Source organism: Maylandia zebra, linkage group LG11 (genome assembly GCF_041146795.1).
Source record: "Maylandia zebra isolate NMK-2024a linkage group LG11, Mzebra_GT3a, whole genome shotgun sequence".
Taxonomy (NCBI): domain Eukaryota; kingdom Metazoa; phylum Chordata; class Actinopteri; order Cichliformes; family Cichlidae; genus Maylandia; species Maylandia zebra.
In genome coordinates, this window is record NC_135177.1 from 2710565 (window position 1) to 2725410 (window position 14846).

The window sequence follows — 14846 nt, forward strand, 5'->3', positions numbered from 1 at the left end:
CTCAGGAAGAGAGCAACTGAGCAAAGAATGGCAGACCAATTTTTAACAAGAAATTGAGAAAATTATTCTGGAGTTTGTGGATTTTGCGCTCTCTATGTAAGGGTAGGAATTTTAAAACAAACTCCAAAATCATTTGGGAGCCAATTTAAAGAAAGTAAAATAGAGGTAATGTGAGCTCACTCGCTAGAGTGTGTTAAAAGTCTGGCTGCAGCACTTTGCATTGCTTGCTTGGTGTAACAGGGATGATTTGTCTAAGCTTATAAAAAGGCAGTGGATGCATAAAGTTTTCTCTAGTTCAGAGGAGATTATAGCTTGCAATTTATAAATGTTCCTTAAATAAAAGAAGCAGCAACATGAAATAGTTTGTATGCGACTCAAAGTTCACAGGCTGGTCAGCATATGAGCAAAAAAGAAGAAATCACATGACTGGTTCTTTTTCCAGATATTTTTTATTGAAATTTATGCATCAATTTTACAGAAGACAAATCTAATAATATGCTGTTTTCCTTTTTGTAGAATGTAAAAACAATATGAGGCATACATTCCCACCTGATAATTACAACAGTGCCAGTAGATCCAAGCTAATAATACAAATAATAAACAATAATAAACTCACAGTGCTATCCGGTTGTTCAGTGATGACGTGACGAATCCTACTTCCGGGTCTAAAGTAGTCTGTGTTTAATATGGCTTTTGTGTTGTTAACATGTTTAATGTTTTGTATTTTCTTCTATTTGATCTCAAAAAGCTCCTAAAACAGTCAGTGATCACTGTTGACCTCCCTTTATTACCGCTAATCATTTATTTAAGCTCAATTTTTAAAACCTTAGGATGTAACTACAGCCCAGCCCATGCAGCAGTATATGAATGACTAACCTCGTATTGTGGATGGATTATCTCAGTTGTTCTCCTGGCTGAAGTTTGGTCCTTTTACAGCATCCTGCCATGCGATTACATTTGTTCCTGACCACCGAGAACACTCACGTTAACTTTTATCGAGTGGAAAAAAGGTTAGCTTGTTTATATTATGCTAACATAGCTGTGTCGCTAGCGGTCACGTAGCACATCATTATATACCAGCTAGCCCAACTTCAGTAACCCTACAAACGTCACTGCTGTTTAGTTTTCTGTCTTCATTTATGCTGGAAGTGATAACAGAGCTGTACGTTTGAATTTGTTTCCAAAGCCCCGCAGTCAGGACATGCTATATTGTATTTAGATAGAAGCTAGCGAGCTAACTTCCTGCTAACTTCTAACTCCGTTAAATGTCATAAATTCCGTTTTCATGGATGCCTGGATGTTAAACTCAATTGTTACACCTGGTAGAGCAGAACGCTGATCATTTTATTAAAGATGAAAGACTTTAGACAGCTTTTCAACTCTCAGTAATGCCACAGTGATCATTTGATATATGGACCTGCAGCGGAGTTTAGGCCCAGACACGGCTAGTGACGTCAGACTGAACAACCGGATAGAAGTTCAGTTCCTTATTAGTAAGTTATTCAAATTAAAAGAGGGTTTTTACACAGAGGCATTCTGTCAGGACACCAAGGAGAGCAGTGTGTTTCTAGTGAAATCGTAAAACAATCCACTTTCACCTCAAACTGCTCCATAAAGCTACTTGCCTGTTTGAGATTACAGCCATCTTGTGGTTGCAGTTAGTTATCGTTGCGTATAGCTCTGGTCTCCGTGGATCCTGCTGCATAATGTCTCCATTTCCGATGTGTATCCATGTCCTGTTAGCTTGAGCTAATGAAGATGACAAGCCAGCAGCTTTTTCCTGGTTGTTTGCACGTGCACATTAAGAAAGAACCTATGGACTGATATTAAACTGATGGGAGACCAGCTGGCTCTACCTTCACTGCTCTGAGATCATTTTGTCCTAACGATGAAAGGGGTGGAAAAACATTTTTATGTTGAAGAAATAAAAATGATCCAAGGTTTCTGATCACTGCAAAGGTTAATTCACTGAAGTGCATCAGATTCATGTCAATTTGTACAATTCAGCCTGTTCATGCCACTCTATAAAGACAAGCTAAAGCTTTGTGGCGCACGTTGTCTTGCTGTCTATCTTGGCTCCACATACGCTATAGCTCTTAGTTTTGTTGCTATTGGATTTAGACCAGGAAACATCTGGGATGAAAGTCCAAAATAAGAATTAATGACCTGCACACAAGCAACTGCTAAATGAGCTGCAGCATACTGGCAGCCATGCAGCGTGCCTCATTCCTTGGGAAAGGTCACTGAGATTCACAAGACATACATATTTCTGTCCTTGCTGGCTGTCGATGGTTTAGGAGCTGACCAATGGTCAATCTCATCCTCGTCTTAAAACGGATTTTCAGACTCTGTCTAATCAAAGCGCTGCTTTCATTCACCGGGTTGAGCAGGTGACTCTTGTATTGAAGGATAGACCCATTACTAGAGGTGCCTGGTCTAACTCTACTGTCAATCCAATAAAGGCAAATAACCTCCTGTTCTGAATCTTCCAAATCTTCGAGCCTCACTGAGTTTCTCTTTGCAGAAAGAATATTTCTAGCAAAGCTTATCGATCAAGATTACGGCGTCCTGTCCCTGATTTCCTGATTTGCAGCTGAGAAAATACAGATAACAGATAAGCAGTGCAGGAACGCACGAGCAGACTTAAAATGCAACAGTGGAACCTTTGATAGAAAAAACTGAAAGAACAAGAACACGTGCACAGAAATACAGACAGCTCGTACAGCAGCAGTTGGTACTATCGAGTGTTCTGGTCTGCTCGTCTCTGGGGCTTTTCCACCGGCGTTTTTCCCCCCAGTGTAGACTGTCCCCTGTCTGTCCCTTGGCCCAAGCTAGTGCACTTTTTTCAGAACATTTTGGTTGTCATCCACATATTGCTGGAATCAAATATTCTAAACAATAACGTGCAAGAGAGGAAATTAACGTGCAACCACATCATCCTCAAATGTAATTCATTAAAAACAAAAACATTACAATATGAAAACCATCCATTAGACATTTGTCTGAGTCAGAAGAATTTATCATCATCAGCTTGCCGGGTTTCAAAACTGACAAAAGATCATAAATTTCACATAAACATGCAAAACACTGCTATGACAGATTGATATTTTTATAACAGGTGATAAATACTTATGATTGTGAAACACTTTGCATACAGCGCCCTAATGTTAAAGGCTCAGGTCATCAAATTGGGTTTGTTTGTTTTTTTAAACAAACCAACAATGATTTTGGTTCGAATACATTTTTGACCTGCCTACACGTGGTTAGTAGAATCAATTCATTGTTTCAAAAGCTTTACATTTTGAAAAAACAAAGAAAATATATCTTTAAAAAAAGCATTGTAGGCTAACATTTGGAAGATCTTTGAGGACCAGAAAAAGCTCTAAGCCCTGCTAAATCAATGCAGTAGCCACAGGTCCAACATTCAGGCCTTTCCAAGGGCGTAGGTGCCAGTGCACAGGTCTGCTGAACTGTCACTGTCGTCAGAGCCTCTGAGTGTACCAACATCATGGAGACCAACCAGCGCCATATCTGGATGAATATCCTCTTCGTCTGACTGCACCAGAGGCTCATCGCTCTCCTGACTGGCCAGTTCCTCTTCTGGCTGCCAGAATACATCCTTGTTGGACAGCTGGTCGTTTGGGGGAGAGGTTTGGTTCGAAGATTCAGAAGAGCAACGTGTAAGGTCTGGACCTATTAGAGAAGACGAGCCTTATTTCACAGAGTACCCGACAAGCTTAATTTTCAGTCCTCATCTGACCGTAATATTTAATGCTTCCATCATTTATAGCTCCTCTGTAGAGACGAGTTGTGTGTTTTTAAGTAGTTTTAAACTTTGTGATCCACAAAAAGTAAAAGAAGAACTGACTGCGTTACAGTCAGGGTGGGTGCAGCGGCTTCGTCATGTGCGATTCATTTGCAGTTTGGATGCGTAGGGGTCAGCACCTCCTGCTCTGACAGCAGCTGGAGGTGACTGCTGCGTGGGGACCGCCACCTGTGAGCGCTTTGGCACGGGTCAGGTGGCCACGGCAGCACCCGGTGCTTGTGGAGAGTAAGAGCGATACGTGCTCTCATCTCAAAAAGTGGTCATAAGTCTTCCTAATAACACCAGCAAAAGTCGCCAGATTTGTCGCTAGTCACTTTTTTTAGAAAAAAAGACGCAAAGGGGGTCTGAAAATCCGCTAAATATAGCAACAAAGTCGCTAAGTTGGCAACACTGGGCAGGGGTCAACCTCAAAAAGAGCTCTTAGATTGTTTTCTGTTTTAGGGTGGAATGATTGTACAGCATACATCTTACTTGAAAGAATGATGGATATTAGTACTGACATTAGTACATATCCATACAGCTGCACTAATACACCTTCAATATTTGGTTAAATGTCCTTTAGCAAGTTTTACTCAATGTTGCTATTAACAAGCTTCTGGCATGATGTAAGCAGGATATTTGACCACGCTTCTTGACAGAGTTGGTAACATTCATTTAAATTGGCTGGTTTACTATCACAGACACAGCTTTTATGTATTTTCTAAATGCTTCAGGTCATTCCAGATGCTTTATATTCACCTTCTTTTACTCATTATAAAACCATTTAGATGGATGTTTGGGATCAATTTCCTGGCTTGTTCTTATGCACTTACTGACTTCCCCTGTATGGACCATTGGAAAAGAACAGTTCAAAGAAATCATGAAAAGTCCAAAATGACCATGACAGCCATGTCCACGATCACTACATGTACACGTCTGACCACAAGTGTGAAATATTGTATTGGAACATTAAACATGCTGATGTTTTGACATGTTTGTATGAGTTTACCAAGCTGATTTTGTTTTGTCAGGATAAATAATTCTGCTTTGTACTCTATGACAACATGTCTTGAGTTGAGATTACCTGATGTCAATGATGATTCAGTAGTGACTTCATCTCCACTGGAGTTGAGGAAGTCATCCAAAGCCTCTTGGTCTGTGTTAGTTAGTGTCACCTGATCCAGAGAGCAAACATCAGCACCTGCTGGCTCTGCAAAAGTAAACGTACACTCCAATTATGCAATTTGCTAAACTTAATATACGAACTCTACAGTTACTGATACATACTACATGTGGCAAACAGTGCATCGTTTCAATCAACAGGGTGTATATTTCACACACGTTCTGTCTTTACACCTACTTTCACTCCTCGTTTCTCCAGAACATGCATCCACCTCTCCAGACTCACTACAGATCACAGTGTTGTCTGCCAGAACACAATATGGATGCCCCTGCAACCTCTCAATCACCACTGCAAACACGGGACTGATCCCCTCACCTCGCCCTTATTTTAATTCTCGGTTGTCTCAGACTTTTTTTTAGTACTCAGTTCAGGTAAAATAATTAGAGTGGGTGATTTTAACATCCATGCAGTTGCTGAAAATGACAGCCTTTGCATTTAATCTATCATTAGACTCAAATGTAGGGCTGCCACAAACGATTGTTTTGATAGTCGACTAGTCAGATCATCATCCATTGGACGTACAGCGTTCAGCTTCTTGCACCAGCAGCATCTGCTCTTATATAACTGTCATTAGCTTACAGCTTTAAGCTTTTAAGGTGCTAACTAAAAATAAAGACAAGATGATAGTTTATTCAATTTTAATGAAATTTGCAGATTGTCTCGGTGAAGTTTAATAAACTCCTTGCTATCTAAAATATAACAGGACACCAGAGTAAACTCTCGAGCATCTCACACTTCTGATAATCAGCTGTCTGCTTGACGTTTATTCAGCTGTGTGAAAACTTGAATCTCAGCCAAACCGATTTACTCAGGAACAAATAAAATACTAAAAAAAATATAACATTACATATTACAAATAACATTTTTAAGTTATCTAAGTGACTCATATATCATGTTTAACCTGAGAGAGAAAGACGGCGGTGGGTTTGAAAACGATTTGCCGGGAGTCCGGTGTTCTCACGGCTCTAGTGAGCCTAGCCCCCGGCTCGCTATCGAGCTAGTGGGTAACAGACGTCTCCGAAAACGTCGGAGCGCTTTTGAAAATATGTGGTGTCTTGATAAACTGAGCAGATATTTGAGGTTTACACAGCTACATTCTCACCTGATAATATGTTAAACGTTTATTTTGTGACCCAGAAAGAATAATAAGAGTAACATTAAAACTAACTAGCTGCCGCCATTGTTGGAAACTGAGCTGGGCTATGCATTTGTCGGAGTCTTCGGCCTACAAAAGTGGGCACAGTAGGATGCGGTTCCTGAATTTGGACACAGCTGCTTCTTCTTCGGGGTTTAACGGCAGCTGGCATCCTTGTACATGCAGTGCTTCTGTCTCGGTCCGTTATTACACTCTTAAATCCTGCTACTTATTCCTGCGTCTTTTGGGATCTTACAAAGCTTCAAACGACGCGTCGACTATTAAATTAGTGGTCGACGATTTTGATAGTCGACTAATCGTGGCAGCCCTACTCACATGACTTCTAAAAATGTAAAAGAGGCTGTATGTGGGCTCTTTTAATGGGCTACATACCCCAGGCCTTCAAATTAGCAGTAAATAACCATTGCTTGAAAAGCCATCACTTGACTCAGCTGTCTTAGGATAAGCTCCAACCTTCCTTTTATCTCTGTAAACCAGCGAACAGATCATCTGCAGAGGCTTATTGAAGAGTTTCAGTCAGGTTTCAGAGCTCATCACAGCACAGAAACAGCTTTAGTGAAGGTTACAAATGATCTTCTTATGGCCTCTGACAGTGGACTCATCTCTGTGCTTGTCCTGCTAGACCTCAGTGCAGCTGCAGGTATTAAAGGTACTGTGGTACAGTGGTCTTCCTCTCCTAACCCCCAACTAGTCCTGGCTGATACAGTTCAATTCAATTTATTTTGCAGCAAATTACAGCAGCACTCGCCTCATGGCACTTTGTATTGCAAGGTAAAAACAACCTCTAGCAGAACTGTTTGGGCTGATGGCAGGAAGAGAGGACAAAGACACCGTGGAAGAGAGAATAACAATAATGACTAAATGCAGAGTGGTGTATAAATACACAGTGAGTGAAGAAGCAACACCCAGTGCATCATGGGAATCCCCCAGCAGCCTACGTCTATTGCAGCATAACTAAGGGAGGATTCAGGGTCACCTGGTCCAGCCCTAACTATATGCTTTAGCAAAAAGGAAAGTTTGAAGCCTGATCTTAAAAGTAGAGATAGTGTCTGTCTCCTGAATCCAAACTGGAAGCTGGTTCCACAGAAGAGGGGTCTGAAAACTGAAGGCTCTGCCTCCCATTCTACTTTTAAATACTCTAGGAACAACAAGTAGGCCTGCAGAGCGAGAGCGAAGTGCTCTAATAGGGTGATATGGTACTACAAGGTCATTAAGATAAGCTGTGCTCCATCTTATATATGAAGAGACGGAGCCGATGAAAAAAGCCCATTTGGAGGAAGATATGGATTGTTTTTTATTATCCTGAAGTTATTCACCATTAGTCATTTTCTTAGCAGATGTCTTTGTTTGGGTGTTAAAGGCTATTTGTCATTTCATTATTTATACATTTTCATATAGTTAGACAAAGTAGTGTTAACAATCTTTCATTTGTCTTACCTCTGTTCTGCAGGTATCCAGTGGACAGGTATTTTTCCACATCTTGGTTAAAGGCTTCTTCGTAGACTTTCTGTCGCTCTCTCAGTTTTTGCTGCATGACCAGCTCCAGCTCTGCTACTTTCTGAGCATGCTCAGAACCCAACTCCTCTACAAAACAGGAAGAAACGCAGCTTAAACAACATCTGCTGGTATTGTACCAGGTTTACCATTGTTGAGAATAACATGTAAGAAACTGGAGGATGAACACGCAGAAACTCACCTTCGAGTAATTCCAACTCCCTCCTATTTACAGAAAGGAAGATTTTCATTAATCACATAAACATTTAAGGTCATTCTGTTTCTCTGACCGTTTAAATAATGTGGTGACACTTCTGCTTTTTCACTTTGAATGTAATTAGTGTAATCAAACTGACAGGAGTCACAAAGACACTCAAAAATGACAGCCATAAATCTAAGACAATACATTTCACTGATGCCTGCCTATTTCTATATAAATGGTCTGTTTTTGATGTTTATAATTACATAAAGATCATTTTATCACTTTTTAAATCAGTTTGATTTTAATATCTCACATATAAAGGTTTTTCATTAAGAAGGAAAAATAAACTGTCATACCTTTTTTTTTTCTTGTAGTTTTCTGATTGGTTGATATGTTGCTGTTTGGCTGTCTGCTGCTCACACTGCAAACACAGTACCTCCAGGTAAACCAGTCTGCTCTCCATTTCCTCAAAGTCGCCTTCCAAATGAGCTGGAAACAATCGCACATAAACACCACAAAAACCTGCATCTTTGTTCCATTTTGTCAAAAACACTGCCCATGTGTAAAAAGTCAAATTCTGTTGTCTTTGTTGGCCAGATTGTTTCGGTCACTTTAATATGAGCAGTGCAGGAAGAGCTGCTGGAAAATGTGAAGCCATAAACTGCATGTCCTTGGAATTACTGATATACTAAGGTGCTCACATACAAGTTGCTTTTTAATACAATCTCTGTTAATAAGACTACATTTAACGTATTGTTATCATCCCTTTACCAAGTTTCTCTCATTGCTTAAGTCAGGTTAACAATCTAACAAATTTCCCACACGTGGACTAATAAAGGTTTATCTTATTATTTTGTATCAACACTTGACTAAGCTTCGTAGCATAGCTGTCAGACCTCGGTGTAAAGCATTACTCAACATGGAAACTTGAGGTTTTGTGTTCAATCCTTAAAGTAGAAGCTCTAAACGCTGAGGCGGCTGACATCATATCATCATCTGACCCGCTGACTGTCATCTGACCACAGAAATGAACACGAACCTATGTTAGCAGTGATGGCATCAAGATCGCTGATAAAGGCTGGCAAGCTTTGCAGTTGTTCATGCAGTTGTGTTAGTGACGTCATTTTTCTCTCCCAGTGTGCTGAGAGCATCACTATGTCACCATCCAGTGCCTGAAACAAACAGAGGTGTGACCGTGAGCAGACCAGAGGCAGTAGGAACTGTTAGGTCGTCTGTGATCGCCACCGGCACAAAACCACAGGCTGTCTAACTGTTAACTAACTGAATATAAGCAGAGCTGATTCAGAGTCGTTGTTTTTATTTTTCAGGTTGAAGTCACTGTGTTGTCCTGCAGCCACTTCCTTAGTTGTAATCTATGAATTGCTAGAAATCACTGTATCTGTGAAGTGCTGAGCTTAAAAAAAATTATAAAGAAATACAAACATAAACATTTATTTATGCCGTTCTACTTTTAAAGAGCCTACGAACTGATTCTGGATTTAACAGGAAGCCAGAACAGGAGAAATCTGCTCTCTCTTTCTAGTCCCTGTCAGGACTCTTGCTGCAGCATTTTGGATCAGCTGAAGGCTTTCAGGGAGTTTTTAGGACTTCCTGATAATAATGAATTACAGTCGTCCAGCGTGGAAGTAATAAATGCATGAACTAGTTTCGACTTTCACCAGTGTTACTGTACAATAACAATAAAGAGCTAAAACTATAAGTCTGATTAATATGATGAATGAGAATGTAATGAAAGATGAAAATGATAAGAAGAACAGAAGCCTGGTTTTAAGAGTTCACAGTTGGAAATGTCAACAGACTAGAGACCAAAGAAAAGCCATCTGGTGTCCGTATTTGGTTGGACATGTTTCTCAGATTTTTAGTAACCTCAATCACATGTGCATTTAGAAGCAAAAGTGCAGGTCTCTACATCTCTAAGACATTCCTGCAGTTTAACTAATTCATGTGCATCATCTGGCTTCATGGACAGATAGAGCTGAGTGTCATCTGCACACCAATTAAATTGTAATGCAACACCTTTGAATGATACTGCCTAAGGGAAGCATGTATAATAGGCCAACTGGTCCTAGCACTGAACCCTACATTACGCTCAGTGTGTGAAGAGGACTCTCCATTTACATGCACAAACTGGAGTCTATTAGATAGATATGATACAAACCACTGCAGCGCAGTACCTGTAATACCTACAGCATGTTCTAATCGCTCTAATAGGATATTATGGTCGACAGTATCGAACGCTGCACTGAGGTCTAGCAGGACAAGCACAGAGATGAGTCCACTGTCAGAGGCCATAAGAAGATCATTTGTAACCTTCACTAAAGCTGTTTCTGTGCTGTGATGAGCTCTGAAACCTGACTGAAACTCTTCAAATAAACCTCTGCAGATGATCTGTTAGCTGTTTGACAACTACTCTTTCAAGGATGTTTGATATAAAGGAAGGTTGGAGATTGGCCTATAATTAGCTAAGACTCCTGGCTGGGTGACGATGAGGAGGAAGCAACTTTGTGTAGGAAACCTGGTCTTGTTAAGAGACAGCATTCATCCCACTTTGGATGGCACAGCTCTCATTTCTAGAAATCTGGCCACATTTATTAAACGCCCCAAAAAGTGACGATCCAGAGTTGGGACCAGGAAGCAGAGCTCCAGTCTTACGTACCTAACAGATCATCTGCAGATCACACAATGAGTTAAACTGCAGGAATGTCTTAAAGACATAAAGACCTGGATGGCCACTAACTTTCTGCTTCTTAATTCAGATCAAACTGAGGTTATTGTACTCGGCCCTGAAAAGCTTAGAAATATGGTATCTAAGCAGATTCTTACTCTGGATGGCATTACCTTGGCCTCCAGTAACGCTGTGAGGAACCTTGGAGTCATTTTGACCAGGACATGTCCTTCAATGCACATATTAAACAAATATGTAAGACTGCTTTCTTCCATTTGTGCAACATCTCTAAAATTAGAAATATCCTGTCTCAGAGTGACGCTGAAAAACTAGTTCATGCATTTATTACTTCCAGGCTGGACTACTGTAACTCATTATTATCAGGATGTCCTAAAAACTCCCTGAAAAGCCTTCAGCTAATCCAAAATGCTGCAGCAAGAGTCCTGACAGGGACTAGAAAGAGAGAGCAGATTTCTCCTGTTTTGACTTCCTGTTTGGATTCAGGAGACGGACACTATAACTTTTCTTCAGTCACTAATGAATATTAAAACGACCCAGCTTTGCATTAATGTGACAGTCGCAAACTCTATACAACTGATATTCAAGCAACCCCAGACAAACAGTGGAAAAAAGAAAAGAGGTATCATACCCTCATTCAGTCCTACTGTTTTACTTACACAATAATAATTTTAAAAGAGGTTTTTTAGTTCTTCTACCTCTTAAATTTAGGTAAACGAACGATGCCGCGAGACGTGAAAGTAGATTTCTAACAAGGCAAAAACAGAGAAATAGCTCGTACCTCTGCAGCCTGAGCACAGTCCTTCGTTCTTTTATGCAGCAGAAACCAACTCTCCTCATACCTACAAATAATCATTTTAACAGCATAAACACAACTTTTATATCAAACTTCCTAATACACTCAGTGTGTGTGTGTGTGTGTGTGTGTGTGTGTGGACACCTGTTCAGGACTTCCAGGCCAGCACTGAAATGAGGAACATGCTCTTCAAACCTGGACAACAGACAGACGGATCACACAATGTTTGTCTGTCACAAATGAAGCTGCTTACTTACATGGTCAGCTTGTTATGGCTAGCCATTTCTGCTAATCCTTATACTCCAATGAAACAACACTGCATTTATTGCATTATATCCAGACACTAAGTTGAGTTTCCTGAGGAATCTTAAGCCTTTTTCAGGCATAGAATAAGCAGCACAGTGATGAAGTGGTTAGTACTGTTACCCGACAGCAAAACAGGTTCTGAATCAAACCTGCTGGTTGGCTGGTGAAACTCAGCCTTCCACAAGAACGTGGCTGGTCACCGTTACTTAATGATTTAACAGGAGGCAGCAAATACTTTCTCACACAGGGTCAGTAGTTTTGAACAGTTTATTTGTTTTGTTTTTTTGAAGAATTCAGTGATATAAAAACACTGGCACCTGCCACGACTACCTCTCAGCCTCCCAGCAGACACACCTGTGGTATCAACTTCAACATTTCAGGGAAGTTGTTTTCTGGCCTTTACCTGGAGGTCGAGGTCACTGAGATTTGATCTCCTCCAAGATTTTTAGTAAATGCATGTATGCTATCAATTCTCAGTATCACATTCACAAGATTTTCAGAAATCTTGACCTCTGACCTTTAGGTCACCCCGAGATTCAAACTATGGATGTTCCTGGTGACTAATTTCTTAATTGACTAAATGAGGAAAAAAACATAGACTAACCCACTAGACTAAAACTAAGAAACACTCAGATATTAATTTCAGTTTGAGAACTGTTTAATGGAAAACGTCGAACTAATGAACTCACTAAATGATGAATCATGCCGCTTAAATTTGCGGCATATATATATATATATATATTTATTTATTTAAACTTTTTTTTAGACCCAGCTCTCACCTGGGTCTCCTCTTCATTTTGGTATTTCTTGATTTGTCTCCAAGTGTCTTGAAGCTGTGGGGAGACAAGAAAAGGAAAAAGTCAGCTTAGCCGAGATCCTCTTAGAGCGGATCAGATTTTTGGGTCAACCCACTGAGACTGATTCAGGTGATTTTTAGTGCAAAATATGTCGAGGCTCGGTCTCTAACTTTCTGAACATTTCAAAAAGTTTAATATTCATCCATTAAAGTTAACATGAACTGTAGTCAGAACACACGCTGTCTGCAGGCTGCATTATTTTCAGTTTAGTGTGAGACTCATATTCATTCAAATATTGACAGCATCTCCATGACCACATTGTTACAAAAACGCATTTAAGTCAAGAACACAAAGTAACAAACTAAGGTAACTACCGTCTGTTACCTTGGTAACTGACTCAGAGTTAACGCTAACTCTATTTGATGAACACAAACAGAGTTTCCCTCCTCTCAGAGATAACAAACGCGTTATTAGCTGAACCTGCTTCTTAGAATAGAGCCCGATTACACACACTCTCCCTCAAACACACAAAACAGCTGCACTCCAAAAGTTTGTTTGTGGGAGGGGGTCATCACATGACTATCAGCTGACAGCAGTAACGTAAACAGCTGGGATCGCACCAGTTGGCACGCTAACAAATGGAAATTAGTACTGGGTATGCTGACGCATTCAGCCAGCACAAAAGCAGAATAAGAACTGGTTGGTTGGTTGGTTCAGTAACCGCTGCAGTTGTTTTTTCATTAGCTATCGTTACCTGCTATGCTACACGCTGGCAAGACCTAATGCACGAACTCAGCTAACGTTACCCAAAGTTCACTAGTGCAGAAAACAGCGGACCAACCCCGTTGTGAAATCCTGCTGGACGATGTGAAGCTTTTCTCTGAAGTTTTCAAACATGATTCCTCTCGGACACGCGCGATTTCGGTCCTGACAGCTAGCTGCAGCCACCGCTCGCTCTCGTCTTGTTGACGTTTATTAGCGGCTGCAAACAGCAGAACGGTGCATTACTGCCACCCACTGTTATGGAGTGTGGACAAAATGTGCTCAAAATAAATCATATCGAACAAACGACTGAACATGGTCTCGTCATTTTCACTTCTTGAGGTCTTATGTCGATAAGTCGAGTTCAGCTTTCATTGGACTGAGTTGCTGTCTTGTCTTTTTTCTGTGGTGAAAAAGCAGCTACAACACAGGACAGAGCATCAGTTCAGTCAGTCACATTATTTCACTTTGATCTGTGACACATTAAAGTGATTTCCACATTTCCTTTATCAGCCTGTGGGACAGTTTAGCTTTCCATCACCTTAAAAGTAAACAGCAGCTCAGTGACAAGATAATTACCTGGTATTAAAGTGTTTATTTTGCTGCTCTGTGTGCTAAATCACCAGATGAACGATTCACCTCTTGTCCTTTTTACAATCCTGTGGTGTTTTACTGGTATATTTCTTTTATTTTCTTTACAGGTGACACGCAGAGGAATCCTTTTCTGTGAAAGAAAAGTGTTATGAACTGTGAGATGCTCTTTTAGATTGGTCAGATGTTGTCACACCAGCCCTTTCATGCAAACATGCAGGGAAAACCCTGGGTTAACATAACAAAGTGGGTCCCAGCTTTTTGTAACCATGAAGCCAAGATTGATGACGTAATATAAAACAGGTGCTTGCAAACCCAGAAAAGGGAAACTGCCTATAGGTCGAGTCATAGAGAACCATCCAGCTGAGAAAGAGAAAAGATTATAAAATTGACTCTATGACAAGAAGAAAGCAGGAAAACCCTCAAACTGGGCCGGAGTATAACAATTTGAACAGCTTATGTATTTAAATGTTTATTTTATTAATCAACCACTTTCTATGCATCAGGATACAGTTACAGCTGTAATCTCAGCGTTTGCTTCAGCTTCACTAATCCTGCAGCCGATGATTTTCCGAATGAGCAGTTCTAATACTTGTGAGCTTGACTTGTCTGTGCTGGTGTCAGTAACATGTTCTGGGACATGAACATTGAGAGGAACAGTCTGTCAGCACTGAGTCCAGATTCCGCCTATGGCAGTTTGATCATAGGTCAAAGTGTGAGGAAGGCTCGGAGAACAACAGCTTTTGGTGGAGGCAGCATAAAAATATAGGGTAGCATAGTCCTTACTGGAAAAATGAGGCTTGTCATTAATCTCACTCAAGAAACATATCAGTGGAAATCTTGTGTTTCCATCGTCTAGGACCAACCTCCATCCTCCAAGATGGCAACACTTGCCCCACAGAGGGTTTGATCCCCCGGGTAGCAAACACCCAGGGGTCATGCTGCACGTTGCTTGATGCAGCAGTGGTGCCGTTATTGCATTCTTTACATTCTAGCATTAGTAAATTATGTTAGCTGAAACGTTTATTATGGTCCTAAAATAGTGCAAAA

General features: G+C 40.5%; 1 protein-coding gene across 1 annotated transcript; it reads right to left on the reverse strand.

The window, feature by feature from the left end:
* Positions 1-2899: 2899 nt before the first annotated feature.
* LOC101474658 (dysbindin-A) lies at positions 2900-13444 on the reverse strand. Its single transcript, XM_014410735.3, has 10 exons — positions 13285-13444; positions 12426-12479; positions 11485-11535; positions 11326-11386; positions 8880-9012; positions 8197-8329; positions 7841-7863; positions 7582-7728; positions 4890-5015; positions 2900-3693 (listed from the first exon to the last, which is right to left on the reverse strand). Exons 1-10 carry the CDS (start codon positions 13338-13340, stop codon positions 3425-3427), a joined length of 1053 nt encoding a protein of 350 aa, XP_014266221.1. The 5' UTR covers positions 13341-13444; the 3' UTR covers positions 2900-3424.
* Positions 13445-14846: the final 1402 nt, after the last annotated feature.

Coding starts and splice junctions, on each gene's coding strand:
- LOC101474658 (XM_014410735.3), bottom strand. CDS start 13,340: ATGTTTGAAAACTTCAGAGAAAAGCTTCACATCGTCCAGCAGGATTTC. Junction 11,536..12,425: donor AAAATGAAGAGGAGACCCAG/GTGAGAGCTGGG, acceptor TCTGTTGTCCAG/GTTTGAAGAGCATGTTCCTC. Junction 7,864..8,196: donor AACTACAAGAAAAAAAAAAG/GTATGACAGTTT, acceptor TTCTGTAAATAG/GAGGGAGTTGGAATTACTCG.